This window comes from Centropristis striata, chromosome 2 (genome assembly GCF_030273125.1).
Source record: "Centropristis striata isolate RG_2023a ecotype Rhode Island chromosome 2, C.striata_1.0, whole genome shotgun sequence".
Taxonomy (NCBI): Eukaryota; Metazoa; Chordata; class Actinopteri; order Perciformes; family Serranidae; genus Centropristis; species Centropristis striata.
The window spans coordinates 2,860,135-2,884,379 of NC_081518.1; the positions used below are offsets into that span (position 1 = coordinate 2,860,135).

A 24,245-nucleotide genomic window follows, 5' to 3' on the forward strand; every position below is an offset into this window, starting at 1 on the left:
ATATAGGCCAGAGTATCCTGTTTATGATTTAATCAGCACAGAATCACCTCCTTTTATTCTCTCCTTTTCATGGAAATCAACAGAAAAACAACACAAAGCTCCATGACAGTATTTAGGTCACGGAGCTTTTCAATAAGAGATTCATAAAAATGTTTCTTTTTGCCATAAATTAATCCTGCTAGGGGTCCGGCAGCAAGAAACGGGCTATTAACTTGATAGGATTAATGTTTTGTGGTTAGGTGCCACGGACGTCACCACATGGGAACATGAGCACACACACATACACACACACACGTACTTGTACTTCTATCTATGTGAGGACCCTCGTTGGAATAATGAATTCCCTTACCCTAACCCAAAAAAGCCTTTAAAGAAATGAGGACCAGTAGAAATGTCCTCACTTCTCAAAAATGTCCTTGCTCCGTTGGTTAATAAAAAAAATGTTTTGGTCCTCACTATGTAGGATGTACAAGAACACACACACACACACACACACACACACACACACACACACATTCTTGTACTTTTATCGTTGTGAGGACCCTCATTGGAATAATTCATTCCCTTGCAAGGTTATAATAGTTTTGGATTTTTCATTAGTTTTAGTTTGAAATTCGTTGTGATTTTTTGTTTTCAAATTCAGTTAGTTTTAATCAGTTTTTAGAGTGACTTTGCTAGTTTTAGTTTAGTATTTTTTTTTTTTAATTCTTTAGTTTTAGTTTAGTTTTTATTATTTTTAGTTTTTTGTAATGGGGTATTTGTTGGGTTGGAGATTAAAAGAGGTCACAGTAAATTTTGCCTTTATTTCCTTTGTCTTATCCATCTTCATTATGTATGAAAAAAAGTTGACAAAGATGAAAACGAAGGACATTTTCACTATAATTTTAGTTAGTTTTGTAACCACACAATACAGTTTCAGTTAATTATCATTATCATGTAACCTTTAACCCTTAAAACAACGTCTGAAATCTCAAAAAAAGCCTTTAAAGAAGTGAGGACCGGCCGAAATGTCCTCACTTTGCAAAATTGTCCTCACTCTGATGGTTAAAAACGTGTCACGGTCCTCACTAAAATAAGAAATTAACTCTTAAAACAAGATAAATTAAAACTGCAAGCAGTGATGATGAACTGGCCCGAGCAGAGTGACCTGATGATTATTTGTTTCTTCAGATTCTTCTTCAAGATAAAAAAAACTTTTTGTGTCTTTTTGTGTCTTTTTTTGGTCTTTTTTGTGTCTTTTTTTGTCTCAAAAAAGCCTTTAAAGAATGTCCTCACTATGTTTGTTAAAAACGTGTTCCGGTCCTCACTATGTAGGAAGCACAAGAACACACACACACACACACACACACACACACACACACACACACACACACACACACACACACATACATACTTGTACTTCTATCTTTGTGAGGACCCTCATTGGAATAATGAATTCCCTAGCCCAAAAAAAGCCTTTAAAGAAATGAGGACCAGCAGAAATTGCAAAAATGTCCTCACTCTGTTGGTTAAAAACGTGTTCCGGTCCTCACTATGTAGGAAGTACAAGAACACACACACACACACACACACACACACACACATAGAAACCAACCAGTGAGCTGCGTGTGATAAATTCAGTCTCTACTTTACCAACATGTCCTCATCCTGTATGATGTGTTTGTTTTCATGGTCTTGGCTTCCTTGGAGCGAGGAAAATAGACTTGTTTTGAGGATGGGAAAGAAAAAAAAAAAAAGGCCTGAGGAATGCATGTGAGAGGCGGTGAAGCACGCTCACTAATTGGCTGTTTTTGTGGCGAGGGTTTGAATTGATCCCCCGGGACGCTGAGGTCACCAGCTTCACATTATCAGGATAAGAGCTGCTCTGCTGCTGCTGCAGCTCTGTGATCAATAAGACACACCATCACTCACTGGTTCTCTGCACTAAATGTTGTAAATTCACAAGGTTAATAATAATAATCTCATTATACAGGTGACCAATCCAAAGTGTAGTTCTGTTAGATACCATTCCTATATGTGGAAACACTAACCTGGTCTCACAGGAATCCGTGGAATAGCCACGGAATCACTCAAATTTCCATGAAACTGACACGGATTTGGCTACAATGCAAGTTAATGACAGTCATATCCCATGGCTATTCCAACATACAAAGTGATTATGTACATTCACTGAGTGAATATTTAGAAAATAAAACATATATTTCTCACTAGAAATGTGATCAAAATCCATTTTTATGCAGAAACTAAGTCAAAATATTGATTTTTTTAAACTAAAAATTAGAGAACTGTCCGCCATGTTTTTTGTTCTGACCGCCAGGAATTACCAAAAAAGGACGCAAAATGACAAAAAATATATGTAAAAATGACCAAAAAACGACACAAAATGACACAAAATAGATGTAAAAATGACCAAAAAAAGATACAAAATGACTAAAAGACACAAAATGACAAAAAGTAGATGTTAAAATTTAAATAAAAAGACACAAAATGACAAAAAATACAGTCATGGAAAATTTTATTAGACTCTTGTTTTCTTCGGTTTCTTGTTCATTTTAATGTCTGCTACAACAAAAATCACCATGCACAACAAGGTAATCATACAAGGATAATAAAAGGGAAATTAAGAGAAAGCCAGTCGATAAAAGTGAGTTTTTATAGAAGAGATTTAAAAGCATGTCATGGATATATATTCAGGGCTTTAAAAACAAGTAATACAATCTTAAAATCTGGTAAACTGGATTAAGATGTTTGACGGTTGATGGTTTCTCTAAAGTTCTGAACTTGATGTAATTTAATGTTTTGGCTAATGCAGTTAAATATAATGATGTTTGTGTTGTAAACAGCGGCCAAGAGACAGAAACAACAAAGGTTTCTGGTTTCACGAGCTCGTCCAACACATGTTGCTTCTTATTGAGATGATTGTGCAACAAACTATCGTACGTCGTTGACACAATGTTTCCATGGAAAAGAGCGCTCATTACCAGAGTCAGTGGACTCATCCCAATAAAACTCTTACTCACACTTCAGTGTGTCATTACTGGAAGTGATGAACAGGTGAACTGGTGCTTTTTAGCTGCTTAACCCTCTGAAGCCCAACAAGCTGTTTATGCTCCTTTTACATTTAACTCACTGTGGTCTTTCATTTCACTGCAATATATAATATATAATATAATATATAATATATAATATAAGTCCTGCAGCTCTGTGGAATCAACACAATCATGACTAGAAGTAGGAATAACACAAAAATGTCTTTTGTGCAGAATGACACAGTTGTAATGACATAAATCCTAAAAATTAAAAATAAAAGTTGAATTTCTCCGATCAATTATATTTAAAGATTAAATTAAAATAAAATGTATATATATACAACACTTTTCCAAGTGCTCATAAGTGTCATATTATTGGATATTGGAAAAAAAATTGTCTACACATGCTACACATATTGAACTATTTACATTTTTACAGCTGTCCTCTCCTCTCAGCTCTGTGTAAACAGCCTCTCCTGTCCTCTCCTCTCAGCTCTGTGTAAACAGCCTCTCCTGTCCTCTCCTCTCTGCTCTGTGTAAAAGCCCCTCTGAGGAGCAGAATTTAATGTTTTAACGGCATCTAGTTATTCCTAACGATTTATTTTTGGCAATGTTTTAAATGAAACTTGTAGAATAAAGTGATTTTGACAGGAATGTCACAATTTTATCTTCGTTGTAGTTATTTTTTCTCACTGAAACTTTTAATAAGGCTGTCGTAAAGTTCATACTTTGACGATAATGTCTGGTTTTTACAGTTTCTCTCTACGATAAACAGAATCTTTGGCGATCTAGAACAAATAGAACAATATAATTTAGTTCACATTAACACCAAAGTGCTGTGGTTGCACAGTGTTGTTGAGAAGATGCTCACTCAACAAAATGTCTCTCTCAGGGTCATCAATCATGAGCTCTGTGACACCATAAACTCCTATTTCATACTGTGGTTATTGCAGAATAAAGCGAGTGGAATGTGGTTCAAAAAGCTAACTCATGTCTGTAAAGTTTCTCATTTAAACTTGTGCAAGAGTAGAGAAGAGCTGCAGTATTTCTTTATGTTGAATCTGTAGCTTTGAGCAAAGCAGCAGTAATGAATGTCCGAATAACTCAAAGTGTTGCAAGAGTACAGCAGCTTTCATCAGTAGGAAATAAGAAAAAATGGAAAATCTGAGCATCCAGGCAAGGAGACCTAAAGGATAGCTGACAGAAAGAATGCAGCAAAGAACAAAAACAGTGTAACACTTGTAAAAACTGTGTATTTATACACTGTAAAAAATATCTGTAGATTTGACAGTGAAAAACTGCTAAACCATGACAGTAAAAGACGGTAAAATGATAAATGGGTTAATTCAGTTTCAGTAACGTAGTAAGTTTTTTATTTTTTAAAATACATTACCCCACTGTAAAATACTCTGGCACCGCGTTTGTAACAAAAATATACTGTAATATAAATATATAGGGCATCATTTTTGCATTTATTTTTTGTAAAAATACTTTTTTTCACTGTTAAATGTACTAAACAGAAATATACTGTAATATTTAATGGTAAAATGGTAAAATCTTTAATTTATGTAGCATTTATTAAGTATTTTCTTGTCAATTATATGGCAGAACAGCGTTTCTTTTTTTCCGATGGAAAAACAAAAATAGCGTATATACGTTTATTTAAGAGCTGATATCTAAAATTGACTAAAAAAGATGCAAAATGACAAAAAATAGAATAGAAAATGACCAAAAAAGACACAAAATGACAAAAAAATAGATGAGAAAATGACCAAAAAAGACGCAAAATGACAAAAAATAGATGTTAACATTACTAAAAAAGACGCAAAATGACAAAAATAGATGTAAAAATGAACAAAAATTACACAAAATGACAAAAAATAGATGTAAAAGTGACTAAAAAAGATACAAATAGACAAAAATAGATGAAAAAATGACCAAAAAAGAAGATGGAAAAACAATTTATACATTAAAATATGGAATAAAATGGCAATCTTGAACGTGAAATCAACAGTGCTAATATAATTTTACCGTAATATTAGAAATAGTTGCACTGTATTTATTACAGTAAAATTCTGTCAACCACAGCTGCTGTTTTTTACCATAAAACCAACAGATTTTTTTTACAGTGTATAACAGAATGGGGAGAAACAAGCGTCTCCTGATAAAAAGACTCATGACAGCAGCCTGGAGAGGAAAAAACAACAGAGAGGGACTGAAAGAGATTTCTGGGTTTGGCTAAACAAAAGCTGATGTCCAATAAAAGATCTATATTTAGAGCTGCTGGACTCAGAGCTTCCCTCAGATGTTACAGGCTACAGCACAGAGACACACAGGTGCATTATTATTAGTGTTAGTTTATTATAGTTTCTGGCCTCCCGCTGATTTAGTTATTATTAGACTTTGGTGTTTTAAAGCGTTTTGGTCAGATTAACCAAAGTAAAATGGCTATTTTTAAAAAAGAGCATACAGTCGTGGAAAAAATGATTATACCACCTTGTTTTCTTGAATTCCTTGTTCATTTTAATGCCTGGTACAACTAAAGATACATTTGTTTGGACAAATATAATGATAACATCAAAAATAGCTATTGAGAGTTTAATTTAAGAGTTGATATCTAGACATTTTACATGGTTTTATTGACGATGATTTTGGTTACCATCAAAAATTTTTCCATGATTGTAGATGTAAAAATGACTAAAAACGACACAAAAGGACAAAAAATTGATGTAAAAATGACTATAAAAGACACAAAATTATGAAAAGATACAAAATGACAAAAATAGATGTAAAAATAACCTAAAAAGGACACAAAATGACAAAAAAATGGATGAAAAAATTACCAAAAAAGACACAAAATGTAAAAAAAAAATAGATGTAAAAAAGACACAAAATGACAAGAAGTTCTATTTTTTTTTTGTTATATTTTGTCAGTTGGTTTTTACAGTGCTTGTGCTCACATTTCTTCTTCTTGAACACAAACTTTTCACTCACACTCAGATACAGTATGTCCTCCTGTGATCAGATCTAAAGTCTGACTCCCAGAACCAGCTGGTCCTCTCAGGTTAAGGTCTCTGCTCAGACTGAAGATGTTCCTACATAAATACGTTGGTGTCTTAAAGAGGTGATGATTCAAAGCCAGTAACAGAGAGATAAACTCTCCAACTCTCTGAAGAGGTTAATAATTTCTCTGTAACTGCGTGTGGCCATTAGTACGGATCTTTGTGAATTGGACCGTTTTTTTGCAATGAGGCTCATTTGCATAAAAGAGGCAATTTTGCGACAAATGTATGCACATTAGCTCATTAAATAGAGTCAGTTCACTGCCACATACAAGAAATCTGCTGTGGTTCATTGCTGCGTAACAACAAACAAAGTACTAAAAATATAAATAGAGATTAAGGCAAGTACTGCATGAATAGAAAATAAGAAGTATAGAAGAAGTCAACATACAAAAAATTATTAAAAATATACACAGTCGCCGATAAATTTGAAAAAATATATATATATTTTTACCTCTTTACATGAGATAATTGTGACAGTGTGATGTATTATTGTCCCATATATATATATATATATGTATATATATATATATATATATATATATATGTATATATATATATATATATATATATATATATATATAGTACTAGTCAAAAGCCTGATTTGATAACAAACGTTTTTATTTTGAAAGGATAAAAAGAGACCTGATCCTGTTAATTAACTAACTCAGTGAGATTAAACTGTAAAGAAAACATCAAAGAGTTCAATATTTTATGTTTCAGCCCCTGAAGAAGTTAGTTTTCACAGTAATCTTCATATTTAAATGTATTTTGTGCTTAAATTTGGATCAAATTAAACACAGTAATTCATGCTAGCAAGGTTTGATACAGTAAGATAGTTTCTCTTGTCTTTCTGTGTGTTTTATAATTGTTATTGTAACTTTCAATTTGTAAACTGTAGTTTTATTAAACTTAATTCTCAGCTCATTGGCTGATTCAGAACTGAACGCTCAGCTTGTTTCAGTTCAAAATAAAAAAAATAAATAAAGTTTAAAATAAAATAAAAATACACAGAAAGATTAAAAACTCCATGTGATTGTCCAAATTCTTAATGACTATTAAAGGATCATGGATTCATTTTTCCCATCTCTAGTTGGGGACATGGCTGCACATGCTTGAGATTTATTATTTATTATTTATTTATTATAGACAGCTAACGAGCGGTGTTAGCTCAGGATGAAAAGAGTAAAATAAGAACATTTAGTATTTGTCTCTGTGGAGAATTAGCAGCTAATATAATCTGTCTTTGTGTTGAATATAGATTCACCTGCAGTGAAATATTTCACAATCATATTTCCACCTTCTCACCTCGGAGCGATATGCTAATAAGCAGCTCCACAGATCATTTTAATCAGAATTGATGGAATTTTCCCCTCATTAGATTGATTTTTCCTTGCATTGGGGATATACTGTGTGCATATTAACGTGATGTTACTGATGGTGCAGTAATTAAGACAATTTGCTATTTGCATTTTGTATGTTTTGCTGTTTTAGGGCAGATAATGACTTTTACTTCCTATCAATCACGGCTCTTTGGACTCATTAGTCGGCCTGTGACACGTAAAGAAACAGAATAAATGGGACCTACTCCAGAAATAATGATAACTATAATAGTGTTGGTGTTGTTGTGAGGAGGAATAACTGCTCTGGTGCTCTAAAATTAATTCTGTTTCTGCTCCTCTCGCAGTAGGAACAGTCTTTCACATTGTTTTTAACTTTTTATTGGGGAATACAGATTATTACAATGACCTATTTTCCTCAGAATAAGTTGAGTGTGTGTGCGTCAGACAGGAGATTGTGTCACGGCGTGATAAGGGAATATTTTATTCAGCTAATTTAGGCTCCTGGCTTTAGAACTGGCCAACCCAGCAAGATGTTCCACTTGATATATCACTTTGTTCTACTTAACTTCAGCATCATAAATATACATTCTCCGGAAAAATTTGAAAAGCGATTCAGCCACATATAGTTGCAAACTGTAAACTTTTACTGAGTCTTTTACAAGCAGGTTGTTCTCGGGTCGTTGTGGAGTTTAAAAGAGGCTACACAGAGATTTAAAGTGTCATAAAGACACAAAGGTTTTAGTTTACCCTCCTACAATCTACAATCTACAATCTACAATCTATGATGTCATTTAGCAGACGCTTTTTTTCACGACACAAGCAAGGATGAAGTCGGCTCCTACATTTGAAATGTGGTTGAGAGAGCTGGGAAATGTATTACACTTGGAGAAAATCAGGTATATCATATCTGCTAAAGAGGATATCTTTTTAAAAATCTGGCAACCTTTTCTTGATTTAATGTCTAAAAACTGAATTAGTGCTATTCTGTTGCTGTGCCATTTATTTTATACCCATGTTTTGTTTGTCCCATGTCAAAAACTCAAACACGTACTGTTCTGTGTAGCTCCACCAACTATACTACTCATTTTTTGCATATATTTTTCTGTTATGAAAACAATAAAAATAAATGCACAAAAAAGCAAGGATGAAGTCAAGAAACAACACAAGAATAAGCAAGAATAAGTGGCATATATTACGTTGAGTCCTGTTAGGACATAAGTGCTTTGAGGACGCAAGTGCAGGGTTGTTGTTTTAAAAAACAACGTTACGTTAAAAAACTTCAAAGCACTTTTTCTCAGTTTCACCCTTTGCGTAGTTACTGCAGTTAGACTTTGTAGGGCAGTATAGCCTCTGAGAGCAAAATGGCAAAAAAACTCCCCTTTAACACCAGGGGGTTAAAGTGTAAAGTGTCCTTGTAGATGCATTTGCAGGAAAGTGGCATTATCTCACTGCTTACAAATCCAGTAAATATTTATGTTTACTCAGTGATTTTTTGGTAACACTTGAACATCTCAGTAGACTTTCTCTCGTCTGGCTGCAGAGGGTTTTGGGTTAGGGTTAGGTTTATAGCAACCTGGTCTCACAGGAATCCGTGAAATAGCCACGGATTTGCTTAACTCAAAATCTGTGGAATAGCCACGGAATCACTCAAATTTCCGTGAAACTGACACGGATTTCGCTACAATGCAAGTTAATGACAGTCATATCCCGTGGCTATTCCAACATACAAAGTGATTATGTACATTCACTGAGTGAATATTTAGAAAATTAAACATATATTTCTCGCTAGAAATGTGATCAAAATCCATTTTTATGCAGAAACTAAGTCAAAATATTGATTTTTTCACTAAAAATGAGAAAACTGTCCGCCATGTTTTTTGTTCTGACCGCCGGGAATTACCAAAAACGGACACAAAATGACAAAAAATAGATGTAAAAATGACCAAAAAAAGACACAAAATGACCAAAAGACACTAAATGACATAAAGTAGATGAGAAAATGACTAAAAAGAATGCAAAATGACAAAAATAGATGTTAAAAATAAAATAAAAAGACACAAAATGACAAAAAATACAGTCATGGAAAATTTTATTAGACTCTTGTTTCCTTCAGCCATGTTTTTTGTTCTGACCGCCGGGACCTTGAAAGTCACGTGACTTGGATCAAACCAATAGGAACAAATATTAACTTGCATTGTAGCGAAATCCGTGTCAGTTTCACGGAAGTTTGAGTGATTCCGTGGCTATTCCACGGATTTTGAGTTAAGCGAATCCGAGAAAGGGTTAGGGTTAGGGTTAGGGGTTTTTCGGGTTTTTTGGGGCTGTGCGGCTGTTTCTCCGTCTCCTCGTGTGGACTGAAACGTTGTTTTCACAGAAACATCTGCGAGCCTGAAACTCCAACACTGACCATCAATAATTCACATGAGACACAGTGTGTGTGACAGAACACATGCTGCTGATGAATATTTAACTCCTTTTCCCCCTCAGAAGACATTTTAAGGAGTGATTATGAATTCCACTAAAACCACCTTTAGATATTAGACACAAAATAGAGAAATTAAAATTCTCTTGTCAAAGGAGATGTTTCATCACGCTGGCTGCCACCACGGTGAGCGCTGGTGCTAACCGACAACTTAATCCTATTTCCTTTCTGCTGCAGCGATACCTCAGAACTGCATCACATTATTGTTAGAAGAGAAGCAGCTTTAACTCTCTCCTCGTCTCCAGAGACGCTCTGACTCTGCTCAGATGCAGAACAACCGTCTCCTGCAGGACGATAAGCACAAAAAGTGGATTCTTTCAGATGTTTCTCTGTTCACCTGCGCTGGTGAAAAGCGGCGTTCAGATCCGTCATCGTGCAACAAAAGATCCGCGCTATGCAAGTTTTTAACTCACAAGAAAATATTTACCTTTTCCCCAGAGTAAACAGAATTTAGTCCCAACGCTTGTGTCTGTGCTTGTAATATTTGGAAGTCTGACAAAAATAATGTACGACGCTGTTAAAGTTATTCATCATTCTCCCCGAGGAGCTCTCGTTTGTTTGTTTGTTTGTTTTCCAGCCCAGTAAAACTGCTGAGTCTGGATATTGTGATGTGTATGATTCATGTGTTCTCTAAGTTTTATTTTCCTCCGAGCTTTCCTTTGAGGTGTGCACGCTGAATGTGACACTGATAGAAGGACTCCATCACAATTATCACTAATTAATATTTATTGCATAGGTAAACTTGCACACAGTCCCATTTCTATTAGAATTCATTATTTTCCTCAAATAATATGATCTCAAAGTGAAAGAAACAAACCAAACTTTGCTGTTTATCTCAGTAAAAGCAACAACAACTCATAGATTTGCTAATATATAATATATATAAACACTAAAGCCCCATCGGCACAATTACATACAAATAAATGTCTATAAAGTTAGGAACATTTAACAGCAGCAGATTGTTGTCTTCATCTTGCACTAAGCAGCTGAACAAAGCAACCAGGTTACTGTATGTAATGTGATGCTCTGTTTAAATCCAGCTGTGTGTTATAAAGGATCTTCATTACTCTCCTTTGTGTGCTTTACAGGTAAATCAGAGAGAGCTCCGTTTCCTGGCTTCGGGAGGAATCCTGGAGCGGCCAGCGGACAGGTGAGTTCAAAAAGAGCTTTAAATAATAATGTTTGTTCTAGATCAGGGGTCTCAAACTCGTGGCCCGCGGGCCAATTTCGGCCCTTGTGACAATACTTTGTGGCCCCCACCTTGATATGAATTGATTGTGAGTTTTATATGAATGGCACTTTACTGTGTTTTGTGTGGAAGGTCCCTTAAATTACTTTTTTTTTGGTAATTTTGTGTCTTTTTTAAAATCATTTTATGTCTTTTTGGTAATTTTCTGTCTTTTTTTGGTCCTTTTGTGTCTTTTTTTGGTCCTTTTGTGTCTTTTTTAGTAATTTTGTGTCTTTTTAAAAAGTAATTTTGTGTCTTTTTTTGGTCATTTTGTTTCTTTTTTAAGTAATTTAGGTTTTTTACTGTCATTTTGTGTCCATTTTGGGTCACTTTGTGTCTTTTTTAAATAATTTTGTGTCTTTTTTGGCAATTCTGTGTATTTTTGGGTCATTTTGTGTCTTTTTTAAAATAATTTTGTGTCTTTTTTGGTAATTCTGTCTTTTTTTTGGTAATTTTGTTTCTTTTTTAAGTAATTTAGGTTTTTTACTGTCATTTTGTGTCCATTTTGGGTCATTTTGTGTCTTTTTTTAAATAATTTTGTGTCTTTTTTGGCAAATCTGTGTATTTTTGGGTCATTTTGTGTCTTTTTTTGTAATTTTGTGTCTTTTTAAAAATAATTTTGTGTCTTTTTTGGTAATTCTGTCTTTTTTTGGTAATTTTGTTTCTTTTTTTAAGTAATTTAGGTTTTTTACTGTCATTTTGTATCTTTTTTGGTCATTATGTGTCTTTTTTAAGTAATTTAGTTTTTTTTCTGTCATTTTGTGTCTTTCTTTTAGTAATTTTGTGTCTTTTTTGGGTCATTTTGATCCTGCCTCCAGCGACCCCCAGGTAATTTGAGTTTGAGTCCCCTGCTCTAAAGGCTGTAAACAGGATCTGACACAATTCTCTGTCCTTTCTGTTCAACCTGCGTTTTATAAAAACATCCCAGTTGTTTCTGCTCTTTCACTGTGATTTCACTGGTCATGTGTGACTAATAACTGTAGCCAAAGTCTTTAGCTGCAGCCGTGAGCCTTGAATCAAAGTATGAGGTTTGAAAAGGCTTTACAGAGAAAACACAACAAGACGCCAATCCTCATAAAACTGCTGCTGTAGTTTCTGATTGAATGAATGGTTCATGCTGGTGCAGGTGACTGTATGAAGCGTGTTTGAGTCTGGGATCATTCAGTGGGAGGAGCTTCACATTCTGCAGAAAACTGCTAAATTTAGAGCTCTCCTCTCTCCCACTGATTTCAAAAAGGGAATTTATGCCTTTATTTACCCAATGTTGGATTACTGTAAATCCCTCTATTCCTGTCTAAATAAAAGCTCCTTTCATTGTCAAGACCACAAACAAAGCAATCAGGCTTCAGTCCAGACTGGGAGTCCAACTTATTAACACAACTCCACTCCTTCCATTTGCTTCTTTCTTTAAGTTTAGAATTGATTTCAAGATCTGAGAGTTTCTAATCAGATATAACACTAAGTCACATGAAATGTTGACTCCTTGATAAACTGATAAAATAATATGAAATGCTTAAAGATGCAACGGTTTCAAACTGCTATCACTAATTGCAAAGTATTGAACCCTCTGAACCCCAACAAGCTGTTTCAGAGAGTTTTTTGCTCTTTTTACTTGTATTTCACTGTAAAATATAAGTCCTACACCTCTATGAAATCATTACTTTTTAAGAATTGCCAAAAAATGTAATAAATATAGACACTTTCCCCAGTATCCACAAGTCTCATACAGATTGGGGTGAAAAATTGTATCTCCATTATTACATTCGCGGGTGTTACAAGCCTCTCCTGTCCTCTCCTCTCGGCTCTGTGTAAACAGCCTCTCCTGTCCTCTCCTCTCTGCTCTGTGTAAACAGCCTCTCCTGTCCTCTCCCCTCTGATCTGTGTAAACAGCCTCTCCTGTCCTCTCCTATCAGCTCTGTGTAAACAGCCTCTCCTGTCCTCTCCCCTCTGATCTGTGTAAACAGCCTCTCCTGTCCTCTCCCCTCTGATCTGTGTAAACAGCCTCTCCTGTCCTCTCCTCTCTGCTCTGTGTAAACAGCCTCTCCGGTCCTCTCCTCTCGGCTCTGTGTAAACAGATTTTCAGTGAATATGAATCATTTTAACAAGATCTGGTTATTACAAACGGTTTATTTCTGGAGATGTTTTAAATGACATTATACTAAATTGATATTGACAGAAATACCACATTTTTAAGCTTTGTTTCGGTTGCTTTTCTAACAGAAACTTTCGTAACCTATGATCCGTCAGTCAGTTTAAATGTAACTGATAAAGCCTGTTTTTACAGTGTCTTTCTACGATAAACGATGTATTTTTTAGGCAATCTTTTAAAGAAAACATACATTTCCAATCCTGGGTGGGATGGTGAGGTTCAGAGGTTTGTTTCTCTTGTTTTTGCATGAATGAAACAAACTCAGAGGTGTTCACAAAGAGACTCACAAGCATCCAGAGGAGCGTTCCTCCCTCAACAGCTCCAGTAAATAAAAGAGGCCAGAGCTGCTGCAGGGATTCACTATCATTGAACAAAGGCATCAGCAGCAGCAGCAGCAGCTCTGTTGTGTCATGTGACACAACCAGAGACACGTTGTCATTTCACAGAACACGGTTTATTTTTATCTTTTACATCACATTTGTTGCCTCCGACAGTTTTTTCATGACCTACATTTTCAGGTCAGAGAAATTATTTATTTTATGTTTTTTTTTGTTGCACTATATGGAGTTTATTTTAAATGTGCCACTGTTGGATTTGTGAGTCAAAGATCATAAAGGTCGCCATGGTTACTGTGTCAGTCCTCCACCAGTTCACACCAGGCCAGTTTAAAGCAAACTACTACTCATGATCCTCGCTCCACTGCTCTCAGCAGATTACACTAATTAGACCAAAGCTCTTAATTGGCCTCTTAGCCCAGTTTGTTGGGGTTGTTGAGGTTAAATAGATGACGTGGTGAGCTGACAGCATGTCCTCCTGTGGCACAATAACCAGCTCACTCATAACATAATATGGTACTTTATAATATGATACTTTAACCCTTTGATGCACAACATGAGTCTAAAGTGACCCGACTTAGTTTTTATATTCTATATTTTTGCAATGAATTAATTTCATCATTCAGTATTGCAGGTTTTCCTCAATTAGTTTGTTTTTGATCATCATACATCCTAATTTTTTGTTTTCATTTCTTACTTTTTGAATAAAAAGCCCTTTTTTTATTTAATGTTGTGTCTTTTTTGGTAATTCTGTGTCTTTTTTGGGGTCATTTTGTGTCTTTTTGTTAATAATTTTGTCTTTTTTGGATCATTTTGCGTCTTTTTTGCGTCATTTTGTGTCTTTTTTGTAATTTTGCATCTTTTTTGGGTCATTTTTTTGTCTTTTTTGTAATTTTGTGTCTTTTTTGGGTAATTTTGTGTCTTTTTAAAGTAATTCAGTGTTTTTTTCTGTAATTTTGTGTCTGTTTTTGTAATTTTGTGACTTTTTTTGGTCATTTTGATACTGCCTTCAGTGGCCCCCAGGTAATTTGAGTTTGAGACCCCTGGTCAAACGTGACCCGACTAAGTTTTTATTTTCTATATCTTTGCAATAAATTAATTACATCATTCAGTATTGCAGGTTTTCCTCAAATAACTTGTTTCTGATCATCATACGTCCTCATTTTTTTGTTTTCATTTCTTACTTTTTGAATAAAAACCTTTTTTTTTATCACTACGCTTCTAATGCACAAGGTCATTTTTGACCCATGTTGTGCATTAGAAGGTGTTTATATGTTGTCACCAATTTAAAACCTGACAAAGAAGACACAAATATTAACTATCCTATTTTGTTAAATTGGTGGTTTTTCCAATAGAAATTATTATTTGGTGGCTCTAATAAGTCTCAAATGTTAAAATATGTGATTTTCCAATGTAATCTGGTGGTTCTAACAACTCTTTTAAAGTTAAACCTTCAAAATAAGACAAACATAGTTACACATATACTCAAATTGTTAATTTAGTGAATCACTTTTTGTATCACTACGCTTGATAACCTGATATTTTCATCTCAAAGTGAGCGCAAATGTTCAAAAGTGTGCAAAAGTCAAATATGAAATATCACAAGTCATTTTATTAAAATCCAGCATTATCCAGTATCAGTATATTTTTGCTACAAACACGGTGCCAGTGTATTTTACAGTGGAGTAATGTATTTCTAAAAAAAAAAAGTATTTTTTACAAAAGAAAAAATGCAAAAATTACAGTAGTGGCTTGTGTATATATATTACATTAAATACATATGACAGTGTATTTTACAGTGGAGTAATGTATTTCTAAAAAAAAAAAAAAGAATGAAAAAAACCCTGTTTTGGCTGATATATACATTTACAGTGTTTCATTGTTACTGAAACTGAAATAACTCATTTATCAATTTATGGTCTTTTACTGTCATGGTTTAGCAGTTTTTCACTGTAAAATCTACAGACATTTTGTACAGTGTAATTCCATATCACATTTAAAAATATTGATATATCTTTTGTATCGATATATCGCCCAGCCCTAATCTGACTATAAGATATTGATTCTATTCTATTTCACAAGATAAAGAAGCTGATATTGTGTGTTTGTTTTCTCTTCCAGCCTTCCTCTGGGAGGTCGGAGGTCGGGTTGGCGAGTCCGAGTCCGGGGACTCCGTCGGGGAAGTCGTCTGCTTCTTTCTACTCCTTCACTGCAGCCAATCCCAGGAGACGCTCGCTACCGGAGCCCTCGCCCGCCGGTCAGTACAGTCAACCATGCATTTTATAGTTTTCTCTTCAGGGACAAGTGTAGATTATTACAATATTCAAAATAATCACGTTGGACGGAATCAGGCTGAATCTTTTTTGGTGACACAGTATTAGATCAGTAATATATTCACTCAATCTGCTTGTTTTCTAGTAGATAATCCAGCTACATTGTCTTTTTACTTGGTGCCACTGTGGAGTGAGTTTACTGCACCATTTATATTTGGCAGAGATGACTCTAACACTGTGGTGTTAACCCTCTTATATGTTATAAATGCAACCTTTGTTCACATTTGCAACATTTAAAACTTAATTAAGACACAAAATGACCAAAAAAGACACAAAATGACTTACAAAGACACAAAATGACCAAAAAAGAAACAAATGAGGAGACAAAATGACCATAAAAAGACACTAAATGACCAGAAATGACTCAAAAAGACACAAAATGACAAAAAAAGATACACAAAATGACCAAAACTGTGACCAAAACACACAAGACGCAAATAAAATCGATTCCAACTATTTTATTTGTTTTGGTTGTAGTTTATTTATGTTTTATTTGTCTAGGATATTTTAATATTTCTTTTCCACATTTCAATTCCAATATTTAATATTCTCCAGATTTAAAAATCCATTGTTGTGTAACAGGATGAAACTTATCATGCTCTAATATGGTTATAAAACTAAAACAACATCGATACAACGATACTATCGTTTATCAGGATAGTTTCTGGGAGAATATATCGTCCTAATAAACGTGTTATGGTGACAGGACTAGTCTGCGCAGATAAAAATGTCAAGATCATATAAATGTTCTGATTGAGAGCAATAATTATGAACTATAAAGTGTACTTGTGCTCCATTGGAGGGGTTAAAGTTCACAACATGACATCACACAACGTGTCATTAAGTGATTCTCCTCCAGCTCCTCTCTATGACAGCTGGATACCGTTAGAAGTCGTTGCTACCTGTAACGGCCCTCTATGGGCTCTTTTGTTTGGGGCCCCAGAGACGAGAGGGGCCCCAGTCGAGCCCTGAACTCTCCAGCAAACAAGTCCTTCAAAAAGACTTGTTCCCTTTAGTTCACACGTCGTTTTACCAATAATAATACAAAAAAAACCCTAGTCAGGCCTTTAATTGTAGGTCTACAGCAAGATTATTATAGTTAACAAAAACTAGAATTGAAAAAACATTTTCGTTAGCAAAAATAAAAATAAAAATTAGAGGTTTTTACGATAACTAACTGAAACTGTATTTTGTGGTTACAAACTAACTAAAACTAATTAAAATTATAGTGAAAATGTCCTTCGTTTTCGTCTTTGTCAGCTTTTTTCATACGTAAACCTTTTTGGTTGATATGAAATCTATTTCATCTATCTGGTTTTATGACTTAATAAACTTATTGGGGCTGAGATGGATCAGACAAAGGAAATAAAGGAAACATTTATTGTGACCTTATTGAATCTGGCACCCAACAAATACCCCATTACAAAACAACTAAAACTAATAAAAACTAATCAAAAACTAAGCATTTTATGAACAAATAGAAACTAATTAAAACTAGCAAACTCACTCTAAAAACTCATTAAAACTAACTGAATTTGAAAACAAAAACTCACAACGAAATTAAAACTTAAACTAATGAAAAATCCAAAACTATTATAACCTTGGTTCACACATCGTTTTACCGATAATAATACCAAAAAACCCCCTTTAAACTTTTAGGTCTACAGCAGCAGCCTGTGTTGCTTTTCTAACAGAAACTTTGGTAACCTGTGATCAGTTCAAGGACTGTCAGTAAGTTTAAGTGTCACTGATAATGCCTGTTTTTAGTTTCTTTCTAAAATAAACGGTGTATTTTTGGCAATCTTTTAAAGAAAACATACTTGTCCTCTTCAGTTCACACATCGTTTTATCAATAATAATACCAAAAATTGTCAATTAACTTTTAGGTGAACGAAAGCAACCTGAGTTCAAAGGTCACGGTGTAAACGCTGCGAGTTTAATCAAAGTGGAATCAGACGAGACGGGTTAAATAAAAACATATTTCTGCACTCAATTACAAATGAAAATAATGCTGAACTCTCTGACGTTTAAATTGTTGGAGGTTGTTTCTGTGAAAAGTCCACTTTGATCACAACTAATGCTTCATGCAGAACAATAGCACGCAGCAGCACGGTTCTGTTGAGTTTGTTTACAGCAGATTCCTCGTCGCCTTCTTCTTTTTTTTGACTTGATGTTCTTTCATCTCTCCACAGATCCTCAAACAAAGAAGGTTCGCAAGGTCCCTCCTGGCCTGCCTTCATCTGTGAGTGGAAGATCATCTACCTCTCTTATAAATAGATCTCACAGTGAGCTTACTGAAGCAGACACACACACACACACACACACACACACACACACACACACACACACACATTCTTGTACTTCTATCTTTGTGAGGGCCCTCATTGGAACAGTGAATTCCCTTGCAAGGTTATAATAGTTTTGGATTTTTCATTAGTTAGGTTAGTTAGTATGACAAAAAAAGGGGTCTTTTTCAGCATAAAAAAAAATACAATTTGTTACATGTCCATTGTTATTTGTTTATTAAGTTGATAACTTATTTCAAGAAGTTGATCAACATTAAAAATGCAGAAAGATGTCTTAACTCAGAAATATATTGATTTTGGATAAGCATTTCTGCCTTTACTTAACAAGGTTAAGTTGTTTCTTCTCAATAAAATTGAGGTAACAATTTGCATTGACTTTTCTGAGTAGAAAGAAAGTAAAATGAAGGAGTTATAGCAACTTAAATAGAGTAATTTGACCACTTATTAACACTAAAACGTTGATATTAAAATTGAGTTGGTTCAACATAATGAAGCTTGTAGAGGACAAAACAAATCATGTTGGTTGTACTTGACTATTTGAGTTAGTTCAGCTATAAAAGTCTCATTGGAAATACTCAATAATCTCTTAGTTGGAATTACTTAAAAAGATAAATGCAAATTGTTACAATAATTTTTTAAAAGTTGAGCCAGTGTAATTTTTTGAACGTGGTCTCACAGGAATCCGTGGAATAGGCACGGATTCTCTTCTGCTAAATGACTTAACTCAAAATCTGTGGAATAGCCACGGAATCACTCAAATTTCCGTGAAACTGACACGGATTTCGCTACAATGCAAGTTAATGACAGTCATATCCCGTGGCTATTTCATGGATATTTTTTCCTATTGGTTTGTTCCAAGTCACTGACTTTCAAGGCAAATCCGTGGCTATTTCATGGATTCCTGTGAGACCATGTTGTTAATTATGTTGAACCAACTCAATTTTTATATCAACATTTTAGTGTTAATAAGTGGTAAAATTACTCTATTTAAGTTGCTATAACTCCTTTATTTTAGTTTCTTTCTACTCAGAAATGTCCATAGAGTGTAGAGTGTATGTGTGTGTGTGCATTCATGTGTGTGTGCATGCATGCATGTGTGTGTGCGTGTGTGTGCGTACACACGTGCACCTCGAGGTGATTGATTTTCGGCGCTGGCCTGTCACAGTCTCGCCTCCTCTCAGCCTCTCCTGGGAGAGAGGGAGGCTGTCAGAGCGGATCCCCAGCTCTGCTCTTTTGATGTTTAATTAGTCATTACGTAGCCGAACAGGAGGACAGACAGAGATTAATAGCACAGAATATCTGAAATTTCTATTGGTAATGATCCCGGCGGAGCAGAAACCATTAGGATGCAGAGAAGTGTGGAGCTCAGCTTGCATTCGCTTAGACAGCGGGAGCAGGAGTTCATTAATATGCATAAATCAGTAAGTCAGATGTTCATTGTTAAAACCCTGGTGGATTGCTGAAGGTTTTTTTTTCTTTTTACTAAGCCTTGCTTTAAATTCCTACAACTGCTACAAGACAATGATTTTTTTCTCCTCTCTCTTTCCTTTCTTAATAAGAAGCAACTGGTTTACTAAAATCCCACCTTTTTCTCTTTGCTTAAACAATGAAAGGGTTTCTCTTATTTCCCTGAGACTTGGATTTGCCTTTTCAGAGCTTTGATAGTCGTCACCTCTGTTTTGCTCTCACTGTGAAATCAAATATGGAACAGGCCGCGCCACATAAAAGGCTGGCTTGTGTTTTGTTTCTGGATTTGTATTTGAAAAGAAGTTTGTCAGAGCATGAGAGAGAGAGAGGAGCAGCGTGTGACGGCAGCAGCAGGGCCGGCCGCGTGCTGCCTCTCCTCTTAAGTAAGTGATATATTTGCGGTGTTGTCAGACGAGAGGGAAGGAGGGAGGGAGGGAGGGAGGGAGGGAGCCGGAGAACGGTTGCCTCGCGGGTTACATCTCTTTGTTGTGTAAATGGACGCTGGGCTTTTATTTGTCAGTACTTAACACATGGGCGCAGGTGCGGTTCTGTGACTCATAAGAGTACAATCAAGCAGCACAATGCTAGATGGGGGAAAAACAGTGACGGAGCACGGGATAAAATACAGCTTCTTCTTGTCACTCAGCGCTGCTCAGGAGATAAAACCCTGCAGCTCCCAGGAATTATCCCAGTTACTCTTTGATCCCATTGCAAAGAATAAAGATGGTAGTGTTGAATAAAAGGCTGTAGGTCTCTTCTAACCTGCACACAGAGAAAGGAAAACATAAAGACAGTTTTTATGAGCTAGGCTTTTAAATGTTCTGCCCCGTCTACCTGGAACCAGTGCACAAGGACTTGAAGCTGACTTACTCTGAGGGAATTCAAGTCAAATTTAACCCGAGGAACTACAGTAGTGTTCACTAGAAAAGGGCCACAGGGGCTACTGCCGGTGTGTGTACACTATGATGAGATTCTTCAGAGATTTCAAACAATTAATACTAGTAATGCTATGATACTATATAATATACAAGGAGCACACCTACAACAAGCATTCCTTTTCAAGTATTTATTTATACAGCAACCTATGACCTTTAACCTCAAAATGTGTGTGTGTGTGTGTGTGTGTATCTGCAACTGGAATCAGAGCAAAGATCAAAGGCAATCAGATCAATCAGCAGAATTAACTGCCCCCAACTGCTAATGTTCCGACACAGTGGTGGACAGACTGGAATTTCTGGCCTCGAACAGAAAGCATTTTTGGCCAAACCATAATACCTATCATTGATCCGACTTCACTTTGAGCGTCCTGAGTTCTTCCTGAACGTCTACATATGTTTGTTTTTTTAAGAAAAATTTAAAAATAGCTTTGTTAGAGCGATCTAAAAAAACTGTTACATCTCCCTTTTTCAGAAATCTTCCTGCGTTTTTAATATGGGAGCCAATGAGGCTGTTGGTGGTGTTGGTGGATCATCTGTGTGTCCTACGCCCAAACTATAACTCTGACAGCTTTACCAGAGGATTGTGAGGGAAAAAACTAATTTTCCTACGTTTCTATGTATAAATTATTTCTGTAGAGTGGAATTTGCGGCCTGGAGCGCAGTTTTCAAATTTATTTCTTGACAATTTCTTCTCTCCCTCTACACTCTGGCGATGATGTCACACACTGTGACACGAACATTCCGTGCAATACACACCCATTATAATCTCAGAATTTCTCCAAAAATGATCATGGTCATTGAACAGGGATTGATAAAAAACTATATGACCTATCGAAACGTGGATTAATACACCAATACACAAGACTTGTGTCTACTGTTTAAAGTTTAAATGGAGTCTCTAGGTGAAATTATGCCGGAGAAGTAGACGTTTAAAAATCTCTTTTTCGCTCATTTTTTTCCGGCCGTCCCATTCATTTCAATGCAAAATTTTGGGCAGTTTTTCGCGACTTATGGCGTGGTGAAGAATAACTGTTTGTACGACTGTTTCTTGCAGATTTTTTTTCTAAATTTTTCATTTTTACATTGGAGGTCAAGGTCAATAAAGTTAATATTATCATATTATTATCATACTGATTGGTAGTCTGATCTTTGCTGATTAGCTGGAAGGAATCCATGTGGTTCTACGACCAAACAGAGAGACATGGGGACCTCAGTTAACTATCCACTGAAGTTACCAAATACGGTTCTTCGCCCGATAAAGGGTTAGATCTAAATGAGTTCTTTCACCTGGTTAAATAAAGGATATTGATTTTTTTATAGGTGTAAATGAGTGGGAGGTTGTCTGGCGGCTGTTAGAAGGTGTGAGGATCTAAAGGTGAGCTGACCTGTTGGATGCTACTTGTGGCCCTTAAAAACGTGTAAAGTGACTGTTGCAGATCGCCGTATGTCTCAGGATGGTTTTCAGTGTTTGTGTCGCTGGCTCCGACTCCTGAAGCAGCGAGGGAGGAGGTGCTGAGGAGGTGTGGAGGGGAAGGAGCACCTGGAGCCAGACGCAGCTGTGGAGAGCTGCAGCGTACCTGAGAAGCATGAATGCAGCTGCAGATGCACTCAAAGCTTTTGCTTGTGTAAGCAAGCGTGAGAGCCTCACCAGAGACCTGAATAGCTGCTTGATTTAAAAAAAAAAAAAAAAAAAAAAAGAAGAAGAAGAAGAAAATCAACACAGTGCTTCCTATCATTATGTCTACTGCTGGGAATTTTCTTATTTATTTATTTCAAATCCCCCTTTTTTCCTCCAGCATGTATTCTAAAAATACATTTCGGAGTTCTGAATCAGATGGGCAATGCAAGTTGCAAACCCAAGCATGGTGTGTGTGTGTGTGTGTGTGTGTGTGTGTGTGTGTGTGTGTGTGTGTACACTACATGATGGAGCTGAATCAAAATATTTACGGGAGCACATCCTCTGTGCATTTAGGCTTTGACACGGCGCTGCAGCAGGATGTGAAGGCTATCTAGACAGGCCAGCTGGTGATTGCAAACATTTAAATGTTTCTTCATCTTATATACAGACACGCTGCTCTCTGAGCCACACACACACACACACACACACTCTCCTCTGTGCAGACATGGGATACTGCAGATGTGGCTGTAATTGTGTGATGCATGTACCTAACAAATCCTTGTTATCCGCCGTTACTCTAAGGATTGTTTAGAATTGTTTTTTTTTTTTCAGGCAGGAACATTAACCCTCTGAGTGCTGCAGGATCGCTGGTCAACATTGATATCTTTAGCAGGCTGTTAGTCAGATGCAAATATGGTTTAACCCTAAAAACAATCTAACAAAAGGTTTCTCAGTGGTTTGCAGTAGTATCAGATGTACTCAAAAACACTCAACACGAACCTTTGCTCTGTTTTAGTTGGTTTTATCTGTCCTTTGTGGTTTTAAAACCAACTTTTATTGTTTTTACCCAGCATGAGACTCGCTCTGTTTTAGTTTTTTTTATTTGTTGTACAGCACTTTGTATCAGCTGTGGCTGTTTTAAAGGGCTCTATAAATAAAGTTGATTTGATTTGATTTACTGTTGACCTGCTCTCTCCCCCTAAAATCAGACAAGAAATTGGTCTTCATTCGTCTCTAAAGGTTAAAAAAATCATTTCTAACACATTTTGAGTGGAGCTTCCTGCCTCGTGTGACAGATAAACATGTTGGAATCGCTCTGCCGTGAAAGCGTTACCTTTTATTTCTGCAGCAGCGACACCTTGGCTATAATTGGCTCCTGCATTATTTGACTGTATGAACCGAGAGCAGAGAGAGGACGAAGCGTGTTGTCATTGGACAGACAGGCTGAGATGCTGAGGGACGCTGAGTGGGCACCTGTCTGACAGGAGAGAGAGAGAGAGAGACAGAGAGAGAGAGAGAGAGAGAGAGAGAGAGAGAGAGAGAGAGAGAGAGAGAGAGAGAGAGAGAGACAGAGAGAGAGAGAGAGAGAGAGAGAGAGAGAGAGAGAGAGGGAGAGATTTGTTGCTCTTGGGGGAAAGTTGCATCTCGTAGGATATTTATGGGAAGCTGCGAGGGCATTGTGTGTGTGTGTGTGTGTGTGTGTGTGTGTGTGTTCTTGTACTTCATACATAGTGAGGACCGGAACACGTTTTTAACCAACAGAGTGAGGACATTTTTGCAAAGTGGGAACATTTCGGCCGAAAGTAGGATATTTATGAAGCTGCAAGGGCATTGTGTGTGTGTGTGTGTGTGTGTGTGTGTGTGTGTATGTGTGTGTGCGTGTGTGTATGTTTGTGTTCTTGTACTTCCTACATAGTGAGGACCGGAACACATTTTTAACCAACAGACATTTCGGCCGAAAACTGCATCTCGTAGGATATTTATGGGAAGCTGCAAGGGCATTGTGTGTGTGTGTGTGTGTGTGTGTGTGTGTGTGTGTGTGTGTTCTTGTACATCCTACATAGTGAGGACCAGGACACATTTTTAATGAGGACATTTTTGAGAAGTGAGGACATTTCGGCGGGTCCTCACTTCTTTAAAGGCTTTTTTGAGATTTCAGACTTTGTTTTAAGGGT

The 24,245-nt window shown here is 36.1% G+C and overlaps 1 protein-coding gene across 1 annotated transcript in view; it reads left to right on the forward strand.

The window, feature by feature from the left end:
• The window catches only part of tcf12 (transcription factor 12), a 154,540-nt gene that overhangs the window by 62,792 nt on the left and 67,503 nt on the right, over nt 1-24,245 (forward strand). Inside the window, exons 6-8 of the mRNA XM_059359131.1 lie at nt 11,005-11,066; nt 15,750-15,885; nt 18,154-18,203. Of these exons, the coding sequence (XP_059215114.1) occupies nt 11,005-11,066; nt 15,750-15,885; nt 18,154-18,203 (248 nt within the window). The remainder of the gene's footprint in view (nt 1-11,004; nt 11,067-15,749; nt 15,886-18,153; nt 18,204-24,245) is intronic.